The sequence below is a fragment of the Balaenoptera ricei genome, chromosome 15 (genome assembly GCF_028023285.1).
Source record: "Balaenoptera ricei isolate mBalRic1 chromosome 15, mBalRic1.hap2, whole genome shotgun sequence".
Lineage (NCBI taxonomy): Eukaryota > Metazoa > Chordata > Mammalia > Artiodactyla > Balaenopteridae > Balaenoptera > Balaenoptera ricei.
Window position 1 is genome coordinate 63,089,704 of NC_082653.1, and position 25,862 is coordinate 63,115,565.

Below are 25,862 nucleotides of genomic sequence, written 5' to 3' on the forward strand. Positions count from 1 at the left end.
ATTTTTAGAAACCTTTATTTTTCTGAAATTGTTATCCAAAAGGAAGTTACCATGCCCAATTAATGCTAAGATTTATGAAGTGACCTCAGTGGTAACAATTTCAAGAACCTTTATTGAAACCAGCATTCAAATAGTATCTCAAGGGTGAAATTCTGTTTCAGCAAAACCAATTTAACAATTTCAAATATATATAAAAACATTTAAAAATTAATCTTGTTAAAGGTAATAATTTCCCCTTCCCCCATTTTATCTGCTATACTTCATTGCACCAAATAAACAGGGAAGACTTTGTTTAATCATTTGCACCAAAAAAAAAAAAAAAAAAGGAAAATTGCATTTTGACAAGTGCCAAATGTCAGAAATCACATCAGATCAGAGTGTAATTATAGGCTTAATGTGGTATAACTAAGGCTTTCAGTACTACAGTCCACAAACCCTATGTGAATCCCCACCATCTTAAGGTCTCCTGTAGCTCGACTTCACTGGACTAAAAGGCACAGGGGCCGTTACCTATGATAGACGAAGTGATGCAGTACTTTTGGAAAAGTAGAAACAGGCACTAATCAAGGGTTACTTCCAATCATTTCAGCAGTAGTCTGGCGTGATCAGCCTGAGAAAGATTACATTTCTGGTTCTTGTTTGAGTTGGGCCCAAAAGTGTGAGCTGCTAGTGGAACAGAAGCTACAGAAGCTCCCGTGAGAACAGGTCAAAGGTGTACTTAATTTAGAATTTCAACGTAACGAGGTGCTATACAGCATGTTTAATACGAGGCTTTTAAGAGTAGCATCTATTGAGTTTTCAGATATTAAACATAGAAATAAGTACAGTCTGTACTTGTGTGCCAATTTAAAAGCTTTATCAGTATTTAAAAATATACATATATATATATATATATATATATATAAAATATGGTCAAGAAGAGTCTTTACAGTTACTCTTAATAGATGAGTCCTTTAATTTGTTTACAAATAGTATATAAAGGGAGAAATGGATTTGTGGCAGAGCTAAGTCAGACAGAAGCACTGTCCAGTCTAACTTGCTTGACGACCCTGCCACAGCTTGAGCGGACACGGTCCTTACTGACGTCTCCGGGGAAGCAGCAATTGGGGGTGGCAGGAGAGGGCTTCTGACACTCTTATATACAATCCCATTGAAACCCACTCTCCTTCAAGCCAAACGCAATCCAGTTGTATACTGCAACCTGATCAAACTAAACACCAAGCAAAACAGATGGCCAAGAACGCTGTCTGTCTCCTCTGCAGCAGGACAACAGAGAACCCAGAGAGTTCTAAAGAAAGCTGTCTTACCAAAGAGTTATTATGTGCAACCTAGTAACTTCTTACACATGTGTTTAGAAAGATAAGAGCAAGTGTTTCAAGTGGCAGGCACTTGAAATTCTAAGTTTTCTCTGTGAATAAAAAGTGTTTATGGTAACTGGGGGGGAAAAGGTATTACTACAGTTGGGTAGACAGAAACAGTAGTTGTTGTTCTATCAATACATACCCACAAAATTAGACAAGTCAATTGCCCTCCCAGAAGCCTGGCTTTCAGGCACATTTTTGTGCAAAAATCCCAGTTAAGCACAAATAACAGTAATTTCTCTCATACTAACATGTGGCACAGTTCACATTTTCAGAATAACTTCATCTTCCCTGAAAGAACATTCAGTCCAGTCTCCAGGCAAACACTGAATTTTATCTTAAGCTCTCTGGCTCTTCTACCTGTGGGCGGTCATCTTCCAGGCGCTGGGCCCTGTCCTGGAGGGCCCCCGTCTGCTCGGCTTCTGGAGGGGTGGGCGCCCCTGGGTGCCGCTCAGGGCTGTTGGCTTCCGAGGCATCTTGCCCACCCGACAGGTGCTCCATCTTCTCTAAGTCCTCGATGTGACTGACTGAGCTGGTCTCGCTCACAGCATCTGAACCTCTTAGGGACCTTTTAAAAGGCTTCTGGCCTGGAAGGAAGATCAATGAACGGCACTGAACACTCGGAAAACGACACCCCTGCAATGGAAGCTGTCTGTGCTCTAAGTGATTGCTTTATTTAATCACAACGGCTTCAGCAGAAACCCCTGGGATCACTGACTCTGAAGCAGGTAAGTGAGGAGGTGAGAAATGAGAGCTGATGTGACACTAACGCGCCCCCAGCGCCGAGGACTTTGAGGGAACCTCAGTCAGGAAAAGCTCAGGGGAGTGAGCCCCAGGTTAAGCATGACAGCTGTCCAGACCCTGACTCCCCCGGGGAGTGCTACCCAGGTATTTCCCCAAGGCTTTGAAACGGCTAAAGGGACAGTGACAGCTGTCCTTAAATGACGAGAAATAGGACTTTGGGTTAAAGAATCAAGAAAACAGAGGAATGCAGCTAATACCAAACGGGTAAAGCGTTACATGATGCAAAGGTCTGTTTTACCAGGGGAAATACAACTGGTTTTCTTCAGTGTTAATGAACTCAAACACGGAGACGTGACGTACCTGGAAGTCTCTGTTTAGTGCGAGCGCCTGAGGGGGTCTGAGGCGGTGTTACTCCCGAGCCTTGTACTTTGTACACGTATGTGTGTTCCGTGGACTCCAGGGAGCCTGCAGAAAGGGGGGGCGGGGAGGTGTGGGGGGAGGTCCTGGCGCAGGCGCCCTGGGGGAGGCCCTGGGCCTCCTGACACGTGCCGGGAAGCGACAAAGCCATCTCGCAGCTGTGCCCACGAGTGAGTCCCGGCCCTGCTGGGGTGTTTCAGCCTCGTCTCCCCACGTGTCCTGTGTACGTGTGAAAACAACCAGACAGCAGGGGGGCCCAAGTGTGCCTGGGGAGCCAGGCCCCGGTGGGAAATGTCCTTTAGCGACAAGGGATGGATGCCTCTTTGCTAAAGGCTTGGCGGGTTCAGTGTCAGGTTATCCCTTGCTGTCATATGACACCGTAGTCATTCTTTCCTGGGGAAGGGGCCCCAGGTTCAGGGAATTATTCCACTGGTAGAACAGGAAAGGAGGGGCCTGCAGCTCAGTATCATCTTCCCCAGATCCCAGCAACTGGGAATACTTGCTGGTTGCCTGGTTTGAAATAAAATGGCTCAGTGCTACAGACTATAATCTTTCACTTGCCCCTGGCAAGAGCAGCTCTCTGCTGGGGCAAAACACTAATGAGGACTGCACAGAATGTTAACACTGAACCCAAACGTCCAGGACACACTGTCTGGAGGACTGAACAGCCGAGCGAACGCGTTCCTGCTGAGGCCAAGAGGAGTCGGCTGTGGGCAACGGGCATCTGCTTTCATACTGCTTCAGCTGTCGGGGCAGGAGAGGAAAGATGGCAGAGTCCCAGGGGCAGACACGTCTCGCCTCCTCTCACAAGAGTCCCGGCCCAGTGCTCGGTGTAAAGCCTGGGGCACGGACAAGGCTCCTCAGCACGAGCGGGGGATCCCAGGGCATCATCTGGCAAAACTCTCCAGATGAGAGAGAGTCCTACCTGCCGTTAGGTTAAAAGTTCTTCCCTTTTGTGAAGCCTGTACTGGAGAAAACCAATTCAGCACGGATCCTACCACGGGGATCTGCCGTAACACCCCCTGCAAAACATAACCGTTGCTCAAGGCCGTCCTGTGGAGGCTGGCGCCCAGCCTGAGGCCAGCGGGGGAGCCCACCCTGGGGCCTCACCTCTTCCAGAAGTCGCTCCTCATTTGCCTTCTGCAGTTGAATCTGAGCTTCCTGAATTCCTTTCCGAACCACTTCTGTCATGTTTTCCAGAAGCTGTGTTAAGACCAAGAAAGGCATTATTTGTCTAAGCTTCTTGCTGAAGGCCTAGAACTATTAACATAGCGCTGGGGACATTTTTCAAAAGTATATTAGTAAATGGCACTTTAAAATGTCAGTGTAAAAATAAAACAGAATGTCAAATAGAAGAGGTCAAAATGTTAAAGGAGGCCTAGGCAGACGTACCTTGGTGACCAGCCTCATTTTCCAGGGAACAGCAATAACTGTCCCTGTGATCTGAATGTCATATCAATAGAAAACAGACATGACTCTCAACATTCATGGAGACAGAGGCAGAAGTAATATAGGCGGGTTTGGAAGAAACTTCAAGAAGTCCACCCAAGAATGAATAAGCTTGGCTCCTAGGCTTCATTTCAAACTCCCTTCTCTTCCGCACCCCTACTACCAAAAGTGAATCACATGACACAGGTTTCTGCCTCCTCTCAGACCAGTCTGGCTTTGGTCCCTTTTCTCTCCTTTTGAGTAATTTCTAGTGACTCGCATATCTGGTGTGGAGAGCGTCCTGTAAGTCTGACAGCCTGGTCCTCCGTGCCAACTGGCCAAGAGAAGCAGGTCTATTACTGGCGGAAAGTTCTGTTATCAGAAGCACCATCCCATCCAGCCTCAGGACCAGCTCCAACCAGGAAATCTTCCCTGGCCTTGTCGGGCAGAGGTGAACACATCTTCCTGAATGCACAGCCTCCCCTAACTTCTGTCCACAACATTTACTACCTCAGTTGCTCACATGCGTCTCTTCCCCGCTCTGGCTTGTGAGTTCACTGAGGGCAGTGACCGCATCACATCACCGGCATCCCTGATGCCTGCACAATGCCTGGCTCACAGGAAGCCTTTAAAAACTTGGGTAAAGAATGAATGAACAGACACTGCCAAGGGTAGCTTCTTCGTTTGTGACTCCAGCTAATTGCCCAGGGAAAACCCAGAAAGGAATGAGACACTGATTAGTCTTACAGACCCTGGAGTTTTCCTCGATTTCTCGGGCTGTGACTGCAATGGTCTCCACTAGTTCAGAAACATCTATGTCGTCACTCGCCATGCCAATGTAAATACAGCTCTTCATGCTTTTATACTCAGGGCCTGCGGGCAGAAACAACAGACCGACTTGGTTCCCAAGTCCTCAGACACGGGCCACTCCCTGTACAGCAGCGCGACCAGGCACAGAGGAGCCTCCCCGAGGGGGTGAGGACATGGATCTAATGAGGAGATGGGACCCAGAGAGGCTGCAGAAGGGGCAGAGGGCTCTCTCACCCTGGGAAGATCTAAATAGCTAAGAGAGGCCACTTCCCTTCAAACCAGTTAAAAAACAGCTGTCAAAGTTCACAGTTGACTTTAGAAGGAGTAATTACCCATTTTAAATGTAAGGTCAGATTCCAGTTCATTTAACTTTTTCAGGAGTCCAGCATGGATTTTTTCCCCTTCTGGATCCGATTTCAAACTGCTTTTATCATCATTAGCGTGTTCATACCTATAAACGATATCACATAACAGTACTTCAGGAATCTACAAGATCAAGTGTCTCTTCAGACACAGGATAACAGGTGGAATAGAAGCTACTGGAAGTTACCAAGGGTGTGGAATGAGACAAAGGGCAAAGGAGCCACTCAGAGGGTCTCAAGATCAAACCTTTCCAGAAAGTCCCAAGGGAAGCCCAAGTCTCCAGGGGCATGAAATGTAGAAGGAGGGGCAAGGCTGGGAAGTCCCATCACTTGTAAGAGGAACAGGAGGCTTCCCTGATCCAGAGAGGGGACGAAGGGGCCACAGGAGGGACACACACTGAACCAGAGGAACTGGGAACTGGCTTCTCCTTAGTGAGTTGTAGTTCTCTGTACGCACGTCAAGTGGTGCACCCAACGTACTTCTCCTAGTTAACTTTCAAGCTGGCACAGAAAGAACACAGCAACTCCTATTTCACTCAGTGCGCGCTGGGCCGCCTGCCCGCTGTGCTCTTGTAAATGCCCAGCACATCTAGATGAACTTTCATCAGACATGAACACTGTCACGCCACGTAGTCATCTTAGATTTCTAAGCTGGTTCACAAAATGACCCACCCACGGTCTTTACATCGTACCTGACAACCCCTATTCCAGGCCAGTTTGGGTCATCAACGTGTAAGAGACCTGCTGTTCCCGTCACCTCCTGCTTGAACTCCTCTCGCAGCTGCAGCGTACAGGTCAGGACTGGGAGCTTGCTCTGGATGCAGGCTGCGAGCTGATCCACATCCTCTCCCCGAGTTCCTAAAACTGAACACGTGCACAGAATGCAAGGGAAACGCTTAAAGAATGGCTGAAAATGAGGGGGCAGTGCTCCCACTTCTACTGTCAGAAAGCAGCTCTAGGTACAGCACATTAGCTGAGCTGAGGAGTTAAAAAAAAAAAAAAAAAAGCCACTAAACCCAGATATGGAAGAATCAGGTGTTGAAAATTCATATAGCTGGCTGCCCCAGGTGTAGACACATTTTTTCCTTACACCGAAGAATTAACCTCTCCGATTTAATACACAAGGAAATCCTACCATAGAAATCAGATTCTTCTCACAGAAAGACTCTGCTTAAGTCAGGTTATAAACATCATAGCACAGGTTAGAAACAAGGAGGCGACCACACAGTTCTCGCTCTACGTTCACATGGAGAGAAAGAGAGGGGTTTCTGGGGGCAAGGGTTGGGGGCAGAAGGGCAGGGTGATGATGGCGACAGTACCAAGTACTTCTGCAGGTCAGAGCCTGAGAGGGCTCAGGGTTCAGGGATCCAAGAGTCTTGGCAACATCACGGCGCCCTCACTTCTGCTGATTCCAACACTTATGTGATCTAAGCCTCAACGTAGGTGGCCTGGGGTATCCACAGCTAGCTTTTCCAGGTTCAGAGGCTAAGCCTCTGGGGCTAGGCCCCCTGCATAGCAGGAGCAGAGACTCCTAGAAGGCCTGGAGGCCACTGGCTATCTTCACGATGGCTCTTCTGTGCAGGGCAGTTGCCTGCACTTCACCACTTTTATGTTTTTGAGAAAATATCTTTCCAAAAATGTTGAAAACACCTCATGAAAAACCATCAAACATTTTCTGAAAATGTTTAAATCATCTCAGAAAAAAGCACAATCAGATTTTTAAGGCACCTCTTTTCAGATTATTTTTAAGTGCCTACTATAAAATACACCAACCACTACCCAAGCCATTTCATATTCACAATCTCACAGTTTAATCTTCACGTCACCACTATGAGGGGGTGGGGAACAGCTCTGGAGATAAGAAACTTGCTCCAGGTCCTACAGGTATGAAATGGCCGAGGGGGGAAACAAGAATCCCCAGGACTTTGTCATAAAAGTCCACGTGCTTTCAGCTCTGTAGTTCTCTAAAATGTCTACAACAGTGGTTCTCAACCTTCACTGGCCTACTGTGCCCAGGCTCCACTCCAAGTAAACCCAGTCAGTCAACCAGAATCTCTGCAGGTGGGGCCCAGGCGCTGGGAGTTTTCAGAGCTCCACAGGGATTCTGAAGTCAGTCTGGGCTGAGAACCACTGAACAGAGGGTCACAGGACATCAAAACACAGGAATTCAACTGACTTCAGAGGTCTCTCTTTCTCAGAAGTTACCCCGGAAGGTTAATCTACCTAAACTCAGACCAAAGGAAAAGGAAAAGCCTCTCCAGGGAGAGAAGAGAATATCACAGCCTGGACTTTGACAGACACAGCATTGGTGCTCCCAGAACAGCGAGGGCGACCCACGAAGACTGGTTACCTGCCGCAGTAGTCAGGGGGCTGAACCGCACGCACGTGCCCTCCACCTCCAGATCCACGACCGTGAGGCCACTCGCGGGCACCAGCTGCTTCAGCTGTTCTCCCAGCTGCAGGGAAAGGGGCAGAATGCACACACTCCCGCAAGGAGGGAATCCAGAGTCTCTGGACCTGCCCTCGTCCGCTCAGCCCAGACCCAAGAGGCTACTGGAGGCTAGTTTCCTTTCACCTTTAATTTTCTTTGAATACTTACGGCACCTTGTTTTTAAAAACCGTAAATTTTACATTTTTTCTTACTAAAAAATATAAGTTCACTATAGAAAGATCTAGGCAATACAGGTAAAGTAAAAAAAAAGAAAATTTACCCACAATACACCACTGAGAGACACCCACTGTTGACATGTGGCATAACCATCCCCCACCCCCTGGATCTTCGGGGTGTATATGTGTGTGTGTGTGTCTTCTGTTGTCATAAAACATGACATTCCACATGCTGTGTAGTAATCTGCATTTTTTCACGTAATTTACAATGACCGTTTCCCCTCTGCCATAAACATGCAGCTATGTGGTTTATATTGGCAGTTCTGAATGTCACTGTGTGGATGTACCATAATTTATCCACCAAAACCCCTAGGTTGGGCATGTCCAATGTTTTTTGTTTCATTTTGTGTCTTTTTAGGTCGAGCCATGCAGCTTGCAGGACCTTAGTTCCCCGACCACGGATCTAACCCTCGCCCCCTGCAGTGGAAGCGCGGAGTCCTAACCACTGGGGGCTTGTCCAATGTTTTGCTAGGACTGGTACTGCTCTGGTGAACATCTTTACATTGTTTAGAATATTCTTTACACTCAAATCCAGGAGGTATGATTTCAGTGTCAAAAAGCAGCCAAAGCATAATGCTCTTGATCCATGTCGCCAGACTGCCAGAGGCGTGCAAGGGTCTGGCTCATGTGCTTCTGGTATCACCAGAGCTCCAAAGTGGCTACACCGCAGGCCACGTTTTGCATGTTGTTGTTCAGCCTTACACAGCAGCAGGGAAACAGTCCCGTGAGGAACCAGCGGGAACAGTGTTGACAGGACCTGCTGGAAGTCGTGCAGCATGTGGGGCTGTGGTCTGCTTCAGAGGCCCAGGACGAAGCCCCGCGCCTTCACAAGAGGCTGCCCCTGTGGGTTTCTGATTTCCCAGACAGGACCATGTGTTATCCCAACCATCCAGGATGCAGAAGAAAGGGCACGTGACAGCCATTCTTACCCAGCGGTTCAGTGCGTCGCAGGAGTGCCTCTCCTGGCTGACTGCTGACGGGGCCATGTTGGGCGCTGGGATGGCATTAAGTCCTGGATCTGACACACAACACAGAGAAGGGATTCGCCTCCCAGAAACACAGCTAATTACAAAACACCCCTCCAACCCCATTTCACTTAGCTCCCAACGTTAACCTGAGAGAAATGTCTCAACCGGAAATCAAATGTATATCTCACCATGAATGAACAAAATGGCACATACATACGACGGAGTACATACAGCCGTAAGAAGTAAGGAAAGTCTGTCACATGCTCAACATAATGTACCCTGAAGGTGTTATGCTAAATGAAATAAGCTAGTCACAAAAAGACAAGCACTGTGTGATTCCACTAACATGAGGTAAAGTTGTCTAATTCAGAGAGACAGTAGAATGGTGGGTGCCAGGGGCTGGGGGAGCAGGGAATGGGAGCTAGTGTTTAATGGGTATGAAGTTTGTTTTGCAAGACAAAAAATTTCTGGAGAGCTGTTGTCCAACGATGTGAATATATTTAACACTACTGAACTGTACACTTTAAAATGGTTAAGGTGGTAAATTTATGGGGTTTTTTAACCACAATTAAAATTTTTAAAAAATATATATGTTACAGAGGGTTTAAAGCTTTCACTTTTTTTTCTCATGAAAAATACAACACTTGAATATATTCTCACAAATAGAATTCTTAATTTCATTTAAAAAGTTTTTCTTTCAAGGAATTCTGAGGGAAAATCAAAGCATAAAATTATAAGTTACCAACCAGTCTACCAGCACTGAGCACCGTGCAGGGAAATCAGAGACCCAGGAGCACACCAGGCCTCAGAACACAACTGGCCTCCTTTTGTTAAATGGTCGAGGTGCCTGCTTGTGCCAGGCACTGCGCTGGGCACGGGGTTATGATATGAGGCAGACAAGGTTTTTGTCAGGGTGGTGCTTACCTTCTATTGAAGAAATAGCATAAGGAAATGAAATGAAATCACCATACATTGTTGTTAGGGCCTTGAAAGAAGGCAGGAGCTCTGATATAATGTGAGGGAGTCACCTTGGACAGGACAGGCAGGGAGGGCCTCCATGAGGAGGCGGACGCTGCGGAGACCTGAATGGTGAGGAGGAGCCAGAAGAGCGGGGGGGGACAGCAGTGCAGCGGTCCTGCTCTGGGAAACGGTGGAGTGTTCTAGAGACTCAGGGAAGACCAGTCTGACTGAAGAACAGTGAGCAAGAAGAGGAAGTCGGAGGGGAAGGCAAGGGCTAGGACCCGCAGGCCTTCCATCTGGAACGGAAGATACGCAGGCTTCTGGGCAGGGAGGTGACAGGATGGGGAGAGCGGACGGGAATGGAGCGTGTGGAATGTGTGGAAGTGAGAGGTCAGGTGAGAGGGGACCGTGGCCGTCAGGTGAAAGATAACAGAGCCCTGGACTGGGTAGGGGGGCACTTGGGACATTTGTTAAAGATAGAGATTCCTAGATCCAGCTTACTGAGTCAAATACTCAGGAAGGAGGGCCCCCAACTCTATTTTCAAGGGACTCTCTCTCATTCATTCCAGCACTAGTCCAGGGACTGGTGTTTGGAAAACACTGGTTTAATCATAGGAAACTGTCAGGAAAATGCTAAGGCAAATAGGTCTGGAGTTCTTGTGAACATTATTAAATTTTTTTTGAAATGATGATAAGATTCTAGCAATCAAAATATTTTGGATTATTTAGTTAAACTTGAAGTGGTTTAAAATTCAAAGCCCTTAAACACAGATAGAAAAATAACCCCCTTTTTAAAATCACCTACCTGAGCCTGGTAACTCCTGGAAAAATCTGAACACCACCACTGGCGAACTGAGCTCATCCTCCACCTAAAAATGGAATCTGATTATTACCAAGTAACAGTAAATTTCAAACACCTACAAAATCAGTCAGTGAGCTTGAAAAACAGGCTACAGACATTGGCACTTAAACACATAAAGGGAATTCCCTGGTGGTCCAGTGGTTAGGACTCGGTGCTTCCACTGCCTGGGCCTGGGTTCAATCCCTGGTCGGGGAACTAACTTCCTGCAAGCCGAAACACACACACACACACACACCACCACCACCAAAAAACCACATAAAAAAGTTCAAAGGTTAATTTCATTTGCTAGAGAAACAAAAATCAAGGGTTTAGTAAAATTCTTAGACGTAATTATAAGCCAGTCCCGAGAATACATGGCTGAATTATAACATCTGACACTGGTACCTTGAAAATGAAAAGTGGGAGGAAATTTTAATAATTATGGATAAACATGGGTCTAACGTGAAAGATCAAAAAAGGCAAGGAAAAAGTGGCACTAGAATCACTGTCGAGCGTCCGAGCTTTCAAGAATCCAGAAGTGACGCCACCTCAAGCAGGACTGACTGGAGCTTTTTCTACTCACCCTCTACTCACCCTGTAAAACTCTCTGAGCAGGATGCAAGTCCTGCTGGCAAAGTGGATAACCACAGTCTAGAACTGAAGCTACGTTTTTCTAAATCATTGAAGCGGTACTTATATTCGGGACAGGCATCAGACAACTATCTTCACTAACAGATTTCATAACAGATGAAGACGTCCACTGCATTAAGATTGCACAGCACTAGGTTCATGTTCTCCACTGAATGAATGCACAGTGAGCCGTCAGCTTTCCTGTGGGGTCAGGACACAAAGGGAGCGGCAATGCCCTTGACAGACTGTGGTATTTGAAATGGGGGGAGGTGGGAGAAGGGAGAGAAGATCTCTAAGCATTTAACAATTCCAGTACTACAATTCTCATCTTGAAACCATTTCCCAAGGCTCTGCCAGTGATGGCTCACTCGTAGGGCCACAACAGGATGTGCTAACTGCAGAGACAGGAAGTAGCTGGCGCAAGATCTTCTCTACTAAGCTTTTCAAAGGAACAGTGGATGTGATTCAGATCAAGCAAGAGGTACATTCGAATCTGCCAATTATTTATTGAGCCAATTCCTGTGCTTTCATAGGTACTATCTCCTTTAACTTTCACATAAACAAATAAATCTATTAATACCTTTAAAGTTAGAGGGGTTTAATATTTATATAGAACAAAGTAAGCCCAATAAGTAAAGAGGAACGAAGTGACAAAATTCTACACCCATTCCCCTATTCTCAGTTAGGATAAGGCAGAATGACTTGAGTGCCAAGACTTCTATAGTCTTTTGTTTCTTATTTCTTTGAGCTCAGTGGTCTCAAATGTCAGCCTGCATAAGAAATCCTGTACAGGGTTACATACATAGAATTCTGGTTCCGGCAACATGGTAGACCAAGCTAATACTTAAGTCATCAATTCTAAATACCTGAAATGCTTGATTAAATGTCACCAATAACCAAAAGAAGTTCAAACCATTGCTAGGCTCACAAAAAAAGGTGAATCCAGAAAGAAGAGAAAACAGAAAGAATAGTGTAAGCTGAGCTGCAGGGGCTGGGGGGCGGGGGGGAGCACGGATGGGGCCTGGAACTTCGCTTTAATGTCTAAGGTCATGGGTTTGAAGCCCATGTGAGGGATGGTGCTGAGTTTACATAAAGCCAGGACCCTTGAAAAACACTCTTCATGAAAAGAGAGAAAAACTCCACCCACTGATCAGTAAGAAAGCTTAACTCTGCCTGATACTCTGTAGAGAGAGAAAAAATTCTCTCATGAGAAATCAAAATGTCAGGTGTGTTCTGCACCTGGGTGTGATGTCCTCTGTAGTGTAAGACTCCTAGAGCTGTGAAACCAACATAAATAAATGGACCTAGGCCAGTCACAGAAGAAAAAAAAAATTTAGCTCATAACAGAAAAATTACAACACACACAGGGAGCAAGAGTCAGCAGACACAGCTGAGAGGAGAATTTGTGGCCCCAAGAACCGAGACACTGAAACAACCATCGGAACAGACGTCGATCACTGTGTTTAAACAGAAACGAAGGACCAGAAATCTTTTTTTTTTTTAAGAAGATGCTTATAAAACAGAGAATAACTTGAAAAAGAACTAATGAGAATATCCTGAAATGAAAAAGAGGTCACTGAAAGTACAAACGCAGTGAATAGGTTAAACAGCAGATTAGACGCAGCTCCGGAGCAAATTACTGAACTCCAAGATGGATCTGAAGGGCTACACTAGAAGGCAGCAAAGAGATGGAGGTATCCAAGAGACTGATGGAAGGTGGGATGACAAGGTTCAATATGCAGCCCACTGGGGTTCCAGAAGGTACGACTAGAGAAAGAGGTCATAGCTGAAAAAATGAATTTTACAGGATTAAGAAAAAGAATCCTCAGGTTCAATTAGCACAAGTCCCAAGCAAGATTAAAAAAAAAAATCCTTACTTAGATATATCATGGTGAAAGTGGCAGTACACTAAGGACCAAGAAAATCTTAAAAGCCAGCAGAGACGTAAACACGAAACCGTGTTAACTGCCCCCCAGAGGCATTTTGGAATTTTCAGGCGTAAGGGTGACAATATTAGAGTTTCCCCTCACATGCTGACTTTAGAATCTACTCCATGTGCTGGATAAGAGTCCTGTGAAACAACAGCCTTATCAGAATGCAGTTGCAGAGGAGACTGAATTGGGCACTGATAAAGTGGGGCACAAGCACCATCCCGGGCCCTGGAAAAGGCCTTGGTGCTGGAGGTGGTGAGCTCGGGCAGTGGGCTTGTGCTTCTGGGATGGGAGAGGCTCCTGAAGGGCCGTCCAGATGGGAAGGAAGAAGGCCATGGACGCCTGGAGAAGGGAGTGGCTGAGCAGCAGAGAAGCTCTTCTGTGATAACCTGGGGTCAAGTCCTGGCTTTGCCACATACTAGTTCTGGGACTGTGGACACACGACTCATCTGAGCCACAGAAATGGAGATAACGCCACTCTACCCCAGAGACTTATTGTGAGGATTCCGGAGTCAGTACCTATGAAAGCACTAGACAAATACTGTGGTGAGGAGCAAAAGACACTTAATAATTGCTTCTATTTTATGGTGCCTGACAGTCTTCATTTTGCTTTCCCACGCATTATGTGATATACCCCTCATAACGAGCCTGAGGCAGGAGGAATTCACTCTCCTGTAACTGACCGCAGAGGGATGGTGCACTGACTAAGGTCGCAGGCTTTGAGGGTGCATCCAGCTCTACCACTGCCTCGCTGGGCAGCCTGGGCACGCACTCAACCTATCTGTGCCTTACCTTCCTCACTAGTAAAAAGGGAATAACCACTGCGTCCAACTCACAGATTCTATGTATTTATTCACACTCGCATGCCTACTGTACGCCAAGTATCATACTTGGCACAGGACATAAAACCATGAAAAAACAGACAAAAGTCCTTGCCTTTACAAGGCTTCTACAGGGGAAAAACAGACAACAAACAAATACAGACCACGATTCCAGGTAGTAATAAGTTCAATGAAGGAAAAAACCCAGAGCCCAGAGAGTGATGGAAGGTGGTGGATGTTATTCTAGGTAGGGTCGGGGCTCAGGGAAGGCCTCTCTGAAGAGATGATATTTGAACTGAGATCTGATGGATAAGAAATCAGTAATGAGAAGAATTAGGGGGAACAGTGTTTTCAGGTACAGGGAACAGCACGTACAAAGGAGACTTGTGAGGGTTAAAAGAAATAGGCATGAAAGGGACTTAGTACCACGTATGCTACACAGCAAGCATTTCACAAACAGCAGCTGTGATGATGATGATGATGATGATGATGATGATGATGATGGATTACCGACAGGCCACGATGCCTCATGGTGTCTGCCAGTTACTGTACCCCCTACGGAGCAGAGCAGCCACTGCAAGGAGGGAGGGCGCAGGGTTATGCCCGGGCCACATGTGGCCTTACAGAGGCGCTCCGAACCAGCTGGAGATCAGTTAGCACCATCTGCTCCTCCCTGCTTGGAGGAGAATGAGGAAGGAGAGGACATGAAGAGGAGCCCCAGAGGGCTCAGCAAGGGTGGGACAGGAAGTACACAGGCCCAGCACTGCCTTCACCCCACCAGCGCACTCATTCTAGTCCATAATTTAGTTCTCTCTGTTTGCAGTCAAGGGCGTCCAACCAACATACCTTCACCGACAGCTGAGCTCACAGGCTTAGGAGGTTAACAGAATGAGTCAGTGTCACAGGGCCCCAGTGGTACTGCTGAAATTGGAACCCAAGTCTCCTGACTTACATTCATCCCTCTGCTTCTCCGGAGGGGCCACTGTCCTCTTCCAAGCTAGGACTTGAGTCACCTCAGGTCAGCTGAGTAGCTCCAAGCTCCTACTCAGAAGGCAATGTGAGCAGCCCCCATTCACGCACTTAAACCGAACTGTGTACTAAAGTGGAAATAAACTGCACTCACCTGAACCCCAAATAAACTCAAACATTCGTTTTAAACTTAACTGTATCCTGCAGAATTGTCAAAGAAACACCAGTGACCCTGTTTAAATTAGAATCTGATCTACATTTTTTCTGAAATCCTAAAATACAATGAAGCAAAACATGAAAACATTCAAACCTGAACTGATACTTGGTTATCAGACCCCCTACATCCTCATCTACTTGTCTAGTTACCAGCCTTAGGGCACAATCTCTGACAGATGGTGGCATCTTTCAGGAAGACACCAGGGCCACCCCCTTTTCTCTGCCTTATTCCCCTTCATGCAAATGCCAACTCTGGGGTCAAAGGGTTTCAGAAAGAGTAGCCCAAAGCACTCACAGACAAAATGATTTTTCATTTCAGGAAGATGGGTGTTCTAAAAATCCTTGGGCAGGTGAAATCAATGGTGCTTATTACATCTTTGTGCAATGCTAAATTTTAACAGAATAAAAACTGCAAATGGATTATATGAAAAGCACTGTATGGGTTCAAACAGTATAAGGGGCAAATTTCTAGGCTTCTGCTAACTGCAGAATTAGGTCATCAGTACATGCATGACTCTCTCCCAAAGAATGTGGTTTTACTGGAGCTGCCACAATTCCATGGACATGCATCAAATCTGGAGAAAATCATTCTAAGTCACTGAAGTTAAGAGTTATTTACTTCAAAAAACAGATCAAATTATGTACTATACCAAGATTTTGATGTGGTTCACTTTCTTCAAACTTTCTTGCAATCGCTGACTCTGCAAATGACAAAAAAACAGCTTATGTAATTTCATATTAAGAAGCGGTTTTTATGAGGGTCTTTGCAGGTCTGCAAACAAGGATCTCAGGCAGATAAAGCCATCTGCAACTTGATGATTTCTAATTTCGGCTGCCAATTTTTGCATTTAAACATCTGCAAATATTCCCCAATATTTCAGTTACAAGTTACATTTAGTGGTTCCAGAAAAGCTTTTTCTAATGAGACATATGTGAATTTGTCATATTAGCAATATAGGTCATTCAATCACTACTGAGTGCAAGGCAACAAAAGCAAAATTAAACAAGCAGACTATGTCAGACTAAAAAGCTTCTGCACAGCAAAGGAAATAATCAACAAAATGAAAAGGGAACCTATGGAATGGGAGAAAATATTTGCAAATCATTTATTTGATAAGGGGTTAATATCCAAAATATACAAACAACTCATACAATTCAACAGCAAAAAACCAAACAATCCAATTAAAAATGGGCAGAAGATCTGAACAGACATTTTTCCAGACATACAGATGGACAACAGGCACATGTAAAGATGCTCAACTTCGCTAATCATCAGGGAAATGCACATCAAAAGCACAATGAGATATCACCTCACACCTGTTAGAATGACTGTCATCAAAAGACAAGAAATGACAAGTGTTCACAAGAATGTGGAGAAAAAGGAATGCTTGTGAACTGGTGGTGGGAATGTAAATTGGTGCAGCCACTGTGGAAAACATATGGAGCTTCCGCAAAACATTAAAAATAGAACCACCATATGATCCAGCAAGTCCACGTGGGTTATCTGAACTGAAGAACATGAAAACGCTAATTCGACAAGATATGTTCACTGCAGCATTATTTATGATCACCAAGATACATACGGAAACAACTTAAGTGTCCATCAAAGGATGAATGGATAAAGGAGATGGGATACATACACACACACACACAGACAAACACACACACAATAGAAAATAATCAGCCATAAAAAAGAATGAAATCTTGTCATTTGCAACAACATGGGTAGACCTTAAGGGCATTATGCTAAGTGAAATAATTCAGACAAAGACAAATACCATATGATCTCACTTACATGTGAAATCTAAAACAAAACAAAACAAAGCTCATAGCTACAGAGAAGACTGGTGGTTGCTAGAGGCGGGGGCTGGGGGTGGGTGGGTGAAAGGGATCAAAAGGTACAAACTGCAGTTATTAAAAATGAGTCATGGGCTTCCCTGGTGGCGCAGTGGTTGAGAATCTGCCTGCCAATGCAGGGGACGCGGGTTCGAGCCCTGGTCTGGGAAGATGCCACATGCCGCGGAGCAACTCGGCCCGTGAGCCACAATTACTGAGCCTGCACGTCTGGAGCCTGTGCTCGGCAACGAGAGGCCGCGATAGTGAGAGGCCCATGCACCGCGATGAAGAGTGGCCCCCGCTTGCCACAACTAGAGAAAGCCCTCGCACAGAAACGAAGACCCAACACAGCCATACATACATACATACATACATAAATAAAAAGAATGTAAGCAGACAAGAATATCATTAAAAAAATTAAAAAAAAAAAAATTAAAAAAAAAAATGAGTCATGGGGAATATAGTCAATAATACTGTAGTAACTTTTTTTTTTTGGCCACAACTTGCTGCTTGCAGGATCTTAGTTCCCCGACCAGGGATTGAAACCGGGCCCCAGCAGTAGAAGCATGAAGTCCTAACCACTGGACTACCAGGGAATTCCCAATACTGTAGTAACTTTAATACTGTATTGCATGTTTGAAAGTTGCTAAGAGAATAAATCTTAAAGGTCTTTATCACAAGAAAAGAAAATTTTTTGTAACTATGTGTGGTGATGGATGTTAACTAGATGTATTGTGGTGATCGTTTCACAATGCATACAAATATCAGATCATTATGATGTGCTCCTGAAACGAATATAATGTTATATATCAATTATATCTCAAAAACAAAAAACAAAAAACAAAATACCAGGGACTTCCCTGGCGGTCCAGTGGTTAAGACTCTGTGCTTCCAATGCAAGGGGTGTGGGTTCAATCCCTGGTCAGGGAACTAAGATTCCACATGCCACATGGCGTGGCCAAGAAAATATTAAAAAACAAAAACAAAAACAGAAAAAAAACAAAACCAAACTACCGAGTACAAATGTGTGCGAGGCACAGTACCGATATTGGGAGGAAGAGCAAAGGTAAATGAGAGTGCACAGCACCGTTAAGAGCTCGTCAGAAGCACAGGGTCTGGAATAACCACATCTGGGTTCAAAGCCTGGCTCTGCCCCTTACCACCTGTGGGACTGTGGGTAAATTACTTATCTGCCACTTACTAGCTATGACCTTGGACAAGTTTTTCAGCCTCTCTGTGCTTCCGTTCCCTCAACTACATAGTGGGGTGACAGTATCTATCCTCCACGAGTTGATACATGTTAGGTGTCTAGAACGTGGCATGCGTTACATAAGTGATGACAACTGTCATCATCGTTAATATCTCAATCCCAGCTCTCTCATCACTAATGTGGGGACAAAATAATATATACTGCATGGCCTGGGGGTCATTAATTCAACAGATGTTTGAGTGTTGGACACAGGAAAACCCCTCATGAAAACTAATTTTTTTTTAAAAATTTTTATTTATTTATTTTTTTTATGGCTGTGTTGGGTCCTCGTCTCTGTGCGAGGGCTTTCTCCAGCCGCGGCAAGCGGGGGCCACTCTTCATCGCGGTGCGCGGGCCTCCCACCATCACGGCCTCTCCCGTTGTGGAGCACAGGCTCCAGACGCGCAGGCTCAGCAATTGTGGCTCACGGGCTCAGCCGCTCCGCGGCATGCGGGATCCTCCCAGACCAGGGCCCGAACCCGTGTCCCCCGCATTAGCAGGCAGACTCCCAACCACTGCGCCAACAGGGAAGCCCCATGAAAACTAATTCTTAATATGTTATCAGTGGACTTTACATTCTGGGGAAGCTGTAGGGACCAAATGAGAGCCTGCATCCACAGTGCTGCACAGCACCTGGCACTGAGTAAATGCTCAGGAACTGCTTCTCATGAAGATGAAGATGAGAAGGAGGAAGAAAAGAAGGAGGACACTGATTTTTGCTCTCAGGGAACATGTGACCTGGTGCGGACTACAAGGCAGGACTGGACACAGGCGACCACACCTGCTAAGCCTCCATGCGGTTTTCACATGTGCATTTAGCAGCGGTGAGTCAGCAGCAGAGTCAAGTGCTCAGGAGGGTTTGAGATCCGCCACAGCGTTTGCTGGCAGGAAGATGCCAGAGCTGCAGTGACCTCAAGGGTTTGGTGGCTGATTGTCATCATTATTTTCCTGCGCCCCATAAACCAAAGGGATTTGAAAAACTGTCCCTGGGGTGCCCAAACCTTCCCCAAACTGACTTAGTTACCATGGTGATGAAGGCTTCTCCTTCCAAAGGACCAAACCTCAAGATGTGAGCCAACAGCCCAGTGAGAAAATGTTTTTAAAAATGTGGTGCTTCTGTAAACATAATGAACATAAATCTTAATATTACTTAATGTAAAAATGAAACTTCATTTAGAATGTTTCTATTTCATTAGAAACTAATGTTAAAATGAACTAGCCTAATATTATAAACCAAAGGACTCCTGCTACAGTAATATGAAAATACTAATTTTTCTTAAGTATAAAAATGACACGAGAAAAAAAAAAAAAATGACACGAGGAAGTGTCAATTCCAAGAATATATTTAAAACAAAGATTTATTTTTAAAACTATCTGCATACCTTACTATATGACTAGGTGCTGCTATAAGAGCTTTACATGTACGAACTAAGTCCTCATAACAATCTTCCATTACATCATCACCCCTATTCTACAGGTGAGAAATTGGAGGTACAGAAAGGTGACATCATGCTTTAGACTTAGGTAGAACTCAGCTCTCAAACTGTGTAAATATGGCATTTTTTTTGCTTTCTAAACTACAACATAATTATATATTTTTCACAATTAGAACACCTCAAACAGAGAATTAAAATTGTCCCTAGAGCCTTGCAATTTGGGAGCCCAAGCCAGCGTGTGTTAAAAATATCCATGCCGTCCTTACTCCCCCCAACCATCACAATCCTTTACCCTCAAGAGTCGGTCAGTCAAGTGGAACATTTATCCCGGCTTCTGCATTCTTCTCCACTCCTTCGCTGTCACCTTGTGACTTCTTTTCTCCCCCATGCTGTCACCGGCATTCATTTTAATCTGATTTCATTTGGACACAAAAGCTGGGACAGCCCCAGCAGTCTCTCCCATAACTTTGAACAAGAAACCTATATATGCAGGGAAATTAGTCTGCTTGCTTATGAGATGGGAAATCCAGACAACAAAGTATTGGGGGGAGGGTAAATCAATGAAGCATTTTTCTGTCTCTGTTTTTGCCATGGAGTATCTGTGACTCATTGGAACTTCAGGTTTCTACTCACCAGCTGACAGGCATGCTTAATCCTCTCCACAATCCCATCAAGTCCCAAGTATTGTAAAGACAACCACAGTGGCAGGGCACGGAGCTTGTCTGTTAGCTTATTTGATGTAAGACCGGCAACTAAAGTCTAAAAAAGCCAATATGGGTTTATTAATCAAAGCCAATGAAATCACATAGCAGAACTAACTAGTTACCATTTACTATGCACTTAGTTTGTGTCAGATGCTATGCAGGCACTTGGCTTGCATTATTCATTTGATCATCAAACAACTCCATGAGGTAAGTATTCTAGGCAACTTAGCTCAGAGACCTTGCTTTGTCTAAGGGTTCATGGCTAAGATGTGGCAAAGCCAGGATGAGAATCCAAATGGGTTCATCCCAGAGCTGGAGCTCTTAGCCATTCAAGAGGCAGCCCCTCCCAAGGCTGTTCTGAGTATCCTCAAACACCTAGCCATTATCACCTGAGCAAGGTATTAACTGTTTAAGAAGAATCAATGAAAGCTTATTTTGCATGTGCCTATCACTAACTGATCCACTAACAAGAACCACCACTATGCTTTTAAAAGCTATATCATGTTACAACCTTTTAGACAATGTGGATCAAGAACCTTAAAATACTCTTACTCATTATTAATTCCACTTCTGGGAACCCAGTCTAAGGAATAATTTGAAACACAGAATGATGCTCATTATTTTAGTAACAAAAATTTGAAAACAGCCTAAAAGTTCACAAATGGAGAATGATTAAATAACTGTGGTACTCAAGTGATGGAATATTACACAGTGATAAAAAGTTTTTCATACACATGGGGTAGTATGGGGAGACTAAATAGAAAAATATATATGGTATAGTTTCATTTATGTTAAAAACATTTTTTTCAAAAAAAAAAAAGTCACAGAGGTAACATTAAAGGAAAATGTTCACTTTTTCCTTTTTCTGTATTTTGCCCCCAGACCCAGTGATTATTAGCCACTCCCCACTCCCTCCCAGTGAGAGTAAGCTTACCAAGGCAGGATCGTCGTGCTTATAAAGCGTCACAGCAGGAACTGCTGGCAAACCCAGCCATGGGCCTGGAGTCAACGTCATGCTGTCACATTTGGTTGCAGCCTACCACAGAGAGAACAACTTCTTGTTAGACTATCAGGATACACTAAACCCAACATCTTTCTCCATTCATAAAAACTGTGAAAAGCCATCAGGGATTAAGTGATGTTAAATTCCTTCTTAAAAACACAGTATTCAGTAAATCAACAACATACCAGCACTGATGAGGAGACATAACCTAGAGCCAATGTTGCCAGATTCACACTGGAAGAAAAAACACAGACCTAAGAACTAATTATTTACTGCTGCTTATTCACTAAGTACATACTTTAAATTTAAAAAATTTTTTAAAAAAGGGCTGTGCTGTTCCACGCTGACATTTACATGTCTTTCAGCTGTGTTGGTAGCTTTTATAACAGCAACATAAAGTGGGGTACATATACAACTTTCAGGAAAACCTGGAAAATGCATTTTAATCAAAACGTATTTCAGGGGGTGACTTCTACTTATTTAGTGCAATGGGTGTCTTATTTTATATTATTTTATATCTTTGGTAGATACCAGCATTATTCCCCAGTCATCATTCCTTCCCAGAGGGACAACAGGAACCAGCAACGCACCGTGTGTGTGTGACGTCCTGGAAACGGACTACCTGGGCTGCCCTGCATCCCCTCCCCTCTCTTCTCGTAGCAGCACTCCAACGGCCTTCTGGGAAGCCACCCCAATCTCCTCTATGAGACCACAGCTTCACAAATCACCTAAACTATTAGGAGTGTTACACTTCCCTGGCCACAGCAATTGGCTCGGCATGAGACTCCTGCTGGGACTTCTGACCCTCTGCACACACCTGGAAAGGCGGCTGGAGTTGCTGCAGCTACTCTGCACCAGAACAGGAAAGGCTATCTACAGACGGAGCCACCACCATGGAGGAACTTCAGCCAAGTGACCTGGCTGACGTGGTGCCTACGGCCAATCCTAACACTGGGCTTCTTAGCTATGGGAGCCAATAAAACCTCTTCTTGCTTAAGCCAATTTGGGTAATTTTGTAATGTGCAAGCCAAAGAGCCCTTAGTGATGTATGTGACGACAAAGTGAGCGCCTCCTGGGCACTCTGCCAGCCCACCACGCAGCCAAACTCCCCTCCACTCACCCTTTCACGTGGAGCCATATGCCGTACTGCTCACAGAGCTCTTTCAAACGCCCAATCTTATCTGTGTGCCCTACTGCTGCAGTTCCTAGGATAAAACACACAAGAAAGGAGACTAAAAGAAACAAATATTTTTTGAGTCTTTGCAGCATGATAAAAGCTTCTATATACATTATCTCCCTATGAGAGAAGTAACATTGTATCTCTGTTTTATTGAGATTTTCTTGGTGCACTGGCTTAAAATCAACTTTTGCAAGCTGGGTATTCAAGTTTTGAAGAGTGTGTATTGTTCACTATATGTATCTATAAAATCAAACTTGTTAACTGTGTTATTTAAATCCTCTATATACTTATTTTCTATTTACTTGATCTGTTGTTTCATGAGAAATATATTCAAGTCTCCCACCAAGATTGTGGTTTTGTCAGTTTATACTTGTATTCTATCAACTTTTCCTTTATATATTTCAAAGTTATATTCATAAGCATTCATACCTGTCATATCTCTGAGTAGATGCCATGAATTATTATTAATATGAAGTCTATTTTATCTCACAGCAACCTTGCTACAGTACTTTTGTTTCGTTAGCATTTGCCCAAGATATCCCTTTTCCACACTTACTTTTTGTCACTTTCTGGGTTATTTTTATTTAGGTGTGCTCTCTATAAAAAATACATAGATGAATTTGTTTTGTTTGCTTTAACCCAATTTGAGAGGTCCTTTGTGTTTGTTTTGTTTTTTGTTTTTTGTTTTTTGCTGCACTGCACGGCTTGCGGGATCTCAGTTCCCTGACCAGGGATTGAACCCGGGCCACGGCAGGGAAAGCGCCGAACCCTAACCACTAGACCACCAGGGAATTCCCGAGAGGTACTTTGTTTTAATGTAGAAAGCATTCTGAAGTCAGTTTAAACACGTTACACACTTTAACCCATTCCCTCGGTGATCTGTTTACACTGCGGGCTTTGCTGGGCAGATCCTCCTCACAGAGCCTTTAGTAAAATGCAGAGTCACACATTCTCCCAACTGTCCTAAATTTCCAGTTAGCAGAACCCACCTAACAAGATTCCAAACGCTCACCAATGGCTTCAACAAACACAACTAATACAAGTGCTTCTTTTGCAGTGGTTATGCCAGGAAAAGGGCTGACAACTCCACTCCTCCCCCCACCCAAATCTGTCTCAAATTAAAAAAAAAAATCTAAAATGACACATTTTGTTTAGTCGAAACAAGATCAAAGGCCAACGCAAGGGTTGTGTCACATGAGCCATCAAAACATAAAGCACTGTGCCGTGTTTAAGTGACTGGACCACATTTAGATTCTCTTCATGTTTTGGCAATGTCTGCTTGCTAACCACTGGGATGTGCGCTCTGGTGACGGCAATGCAGTCACTCTGGTAAACCACTCAATCACACGTAAACTGCAGCCTCTCCCATCTATTAAGTGATTGATAGTAGACTGGTTATGTTTCTTTTTAAACATACAATATACTAAGTCAGGCGGGAAGTGGTAGTTTTTCTGCTGGCAACAACGTGGATATGTGTTTTTTCTGTTTATTATTATTTTTTAAAATAATTAGCTTTACTGATTGAAGTATAATTTACATACAATAGAATCCACTCATTTAAGGCTATGGTTCAATGAATTTTGACAAATACAGTGTGCAACCACCATCACCCCAGAAGTTCCCTCATCCCCCCTGAAGTTTCACCCTTCTCTCTACTCCTCACTGGCCCCAGACAACTGTGATCTGTTTTCTGTCACTGTAGTTTTATCTTTCTAGAATCTCATATAAATGGATCATACACTATGTAACTTCTTTCATGTTTGGATTTTGGCACTTAGAATGCTTCTGAAATTCATCTGTGTTGACATGCGTGATCAGTAGTTATTTCAATTTATTGCTTAGTATCCCATGATATGTTTATACTACAATTTGTTTATCCATTCATCAAGGGAAGGGCATCTGGGTTGTTTTCAGTTAGGAATATTGCATCCCTAACTGAAGGGATAGTTCCAGTTACTCTGCATCCTCACCAGTGTTTGGCATTGTATTTTTTTATGTTCTCCATTCTAACAGATATATAGTAGTAGCTCACTGTGGTTTTATTTTGCATTTCTCTAAGCATCTTTTCAAGTGCTTATACGTTCATATATTTTCTTTAGCAAAGTGTCTACTCAAATCTCTTGTTCACTTTAAAAACTGTACTGTTTACCTCCGTAATATTGAATTGTAAAACTTCCTTATATATTTTGGATATAGTCTTTTGTCAGAAAAACGTTTTGCAAATATTTTCTCCCAGTCTGTTATTTGCCTTTCCACTTTCTTAAGAGAGTCTTTTGGATAGCAAAAGCTTCTTTTTCTTTTCTTAATTGAAGTATAGTTGATTTACAATGTTGTGTTAGTTTCAGGTATACAGCAAAGTTATTCTTTTTCAGATTCTTTTCCATTACAGGTTATTACAAGATACTGAATATAGTTCCCTGGACAGCAAAAGCTTTTAATTTTTTTTTTTTTAATTTATTTATTTTGGCTGCATTGGGTCTTCATTGCTGCACACGACTTTCTCTAGTTGTGGCAAGTGGAGCTACTCTTTGTTGCAGTGCATGGGCTTCTCATTGCAGTGGCTTCTCTTGTTTTGGAGCACGGGCTCTAGGCGCATGGGCTTCAGTAGTTGCGGCACGTGGGCTCAGTAGTTGTGGCACATGGGCTTAGTTGCTCCGCAGCATGTGGGATCTTCCCGGACCAGGGCTCAAACCCGTGTCTCCCGCACTGGCAGGCAGACTCTCAACCACTGTGCCACCAGGGAAGCCCAAAAGCTTTTAATTTTTGATAAAGTCCAATTTATGGTTCTGCCTTTTGTGTCCTAAGAAATCTCTGTCCTAAGCCAAGGTCATAAAGATCTTCTATATTTTCTCCTAGAAGCTTTATTGCTTTGGCACTTATGTTTAGACCTATGAACTATTTATAATTAACATCTGCATACAGAATGAGGTAAGGGTTGAGATTCAATTTTTTTCCATATAGATATCCAATTGATTCAAGACCACGGGTGGAAAAGACTATCCTTTTTCTCTTAAATTATCTTGGCATCTTTGTAAAAAAAACCAAGTGACCATATTTCTATGAGTGAGTCTGTTCTCTTCAGTTAATCTCACACTCTCTTATTTGTAGCTGTACAGTAAGTCTAAAAGTCAGATAGGATAAGTCTTCCAGTGTTGTTCTTTTTCACAATTATTTTGGCTCTTCTTAGATCCTTTTATGTCCATATAAATTTTAGAATCAGCTCATCAATTTCTATAAGAAATTGGAAGTCTGCTGAGATTTTGATAAGGACTGAGTTGAATCTATAGATTAATTTGGGGAGATTTGACTTAATAATATTGTGTCTTTCA

At 44.0% G+C, this 25,862-nt stretch overlaps 1 protein-coding gene across 1 annotated transcript in view; it reads right to left on the reverse strand.

Annotated features, from left to right (window-relative positions):
• The window catches only part of PDXDC1 (pyridoxal dependent decarboxylase domain containing 1), a 57,646-nt gene that overhangs the window by 2,459 nt on the left and 29,325 nt on the right, over positions 1-25,862 (reverse strand). The window contains exons 9-23 of the mRNA XM_059898173.1: positions 22,474-22,558; positions 21,539-21,587; positions 21,285-21,386; positions 20,280-20,405; positions 15,776-15,826; positions 10,523-10,586; positions 8,719-8,807; positions 7,473-7,578; positions 5,815-5,986; positions 5,093-5,211; positions 4,702-4,823; positions 3,633-3,725; positions 3,448-3,544; positions 2,466-2,570; positions 1,722-1,948 (exon numbers count right to left, since the gene is read on the reverse strand). Coding sequence (XP_059754156.1) covers positions 1,722-1,948; positions 2,466-2,570; positions 3,448-3,544; positions 3,633-3,725; positions 4,702-4,823; positions 5,093-5,211; positions 5,815-5,986; positions 7,473-7,578; positions 8,719-8,807; positions 10,523-10,586; positions 15,776-15,826; positions 20,280-20,405; positions 21,285-21,386; positions 21,539-21,587; positions 22,474-22,558 — 1,607 coding nt within the window. The remainder of the gene's footprint in view (positions 1-1,721; positions 1,949-2,465; positions 2,571-3,447; positions 3,545-3,632; positions 3,726-4,701; positions 4,824-5,092; positions 5,212-5,814; positions 5,987-7,472; positions 7,579-8,718; positions 8,808-10,522; positions 10,587-15,775; positions 15,827-20,279; positions 20,406-21,284; positions 21,387-21,538; positions 21,588-22,473; positions 22,559-25,862) is intronic.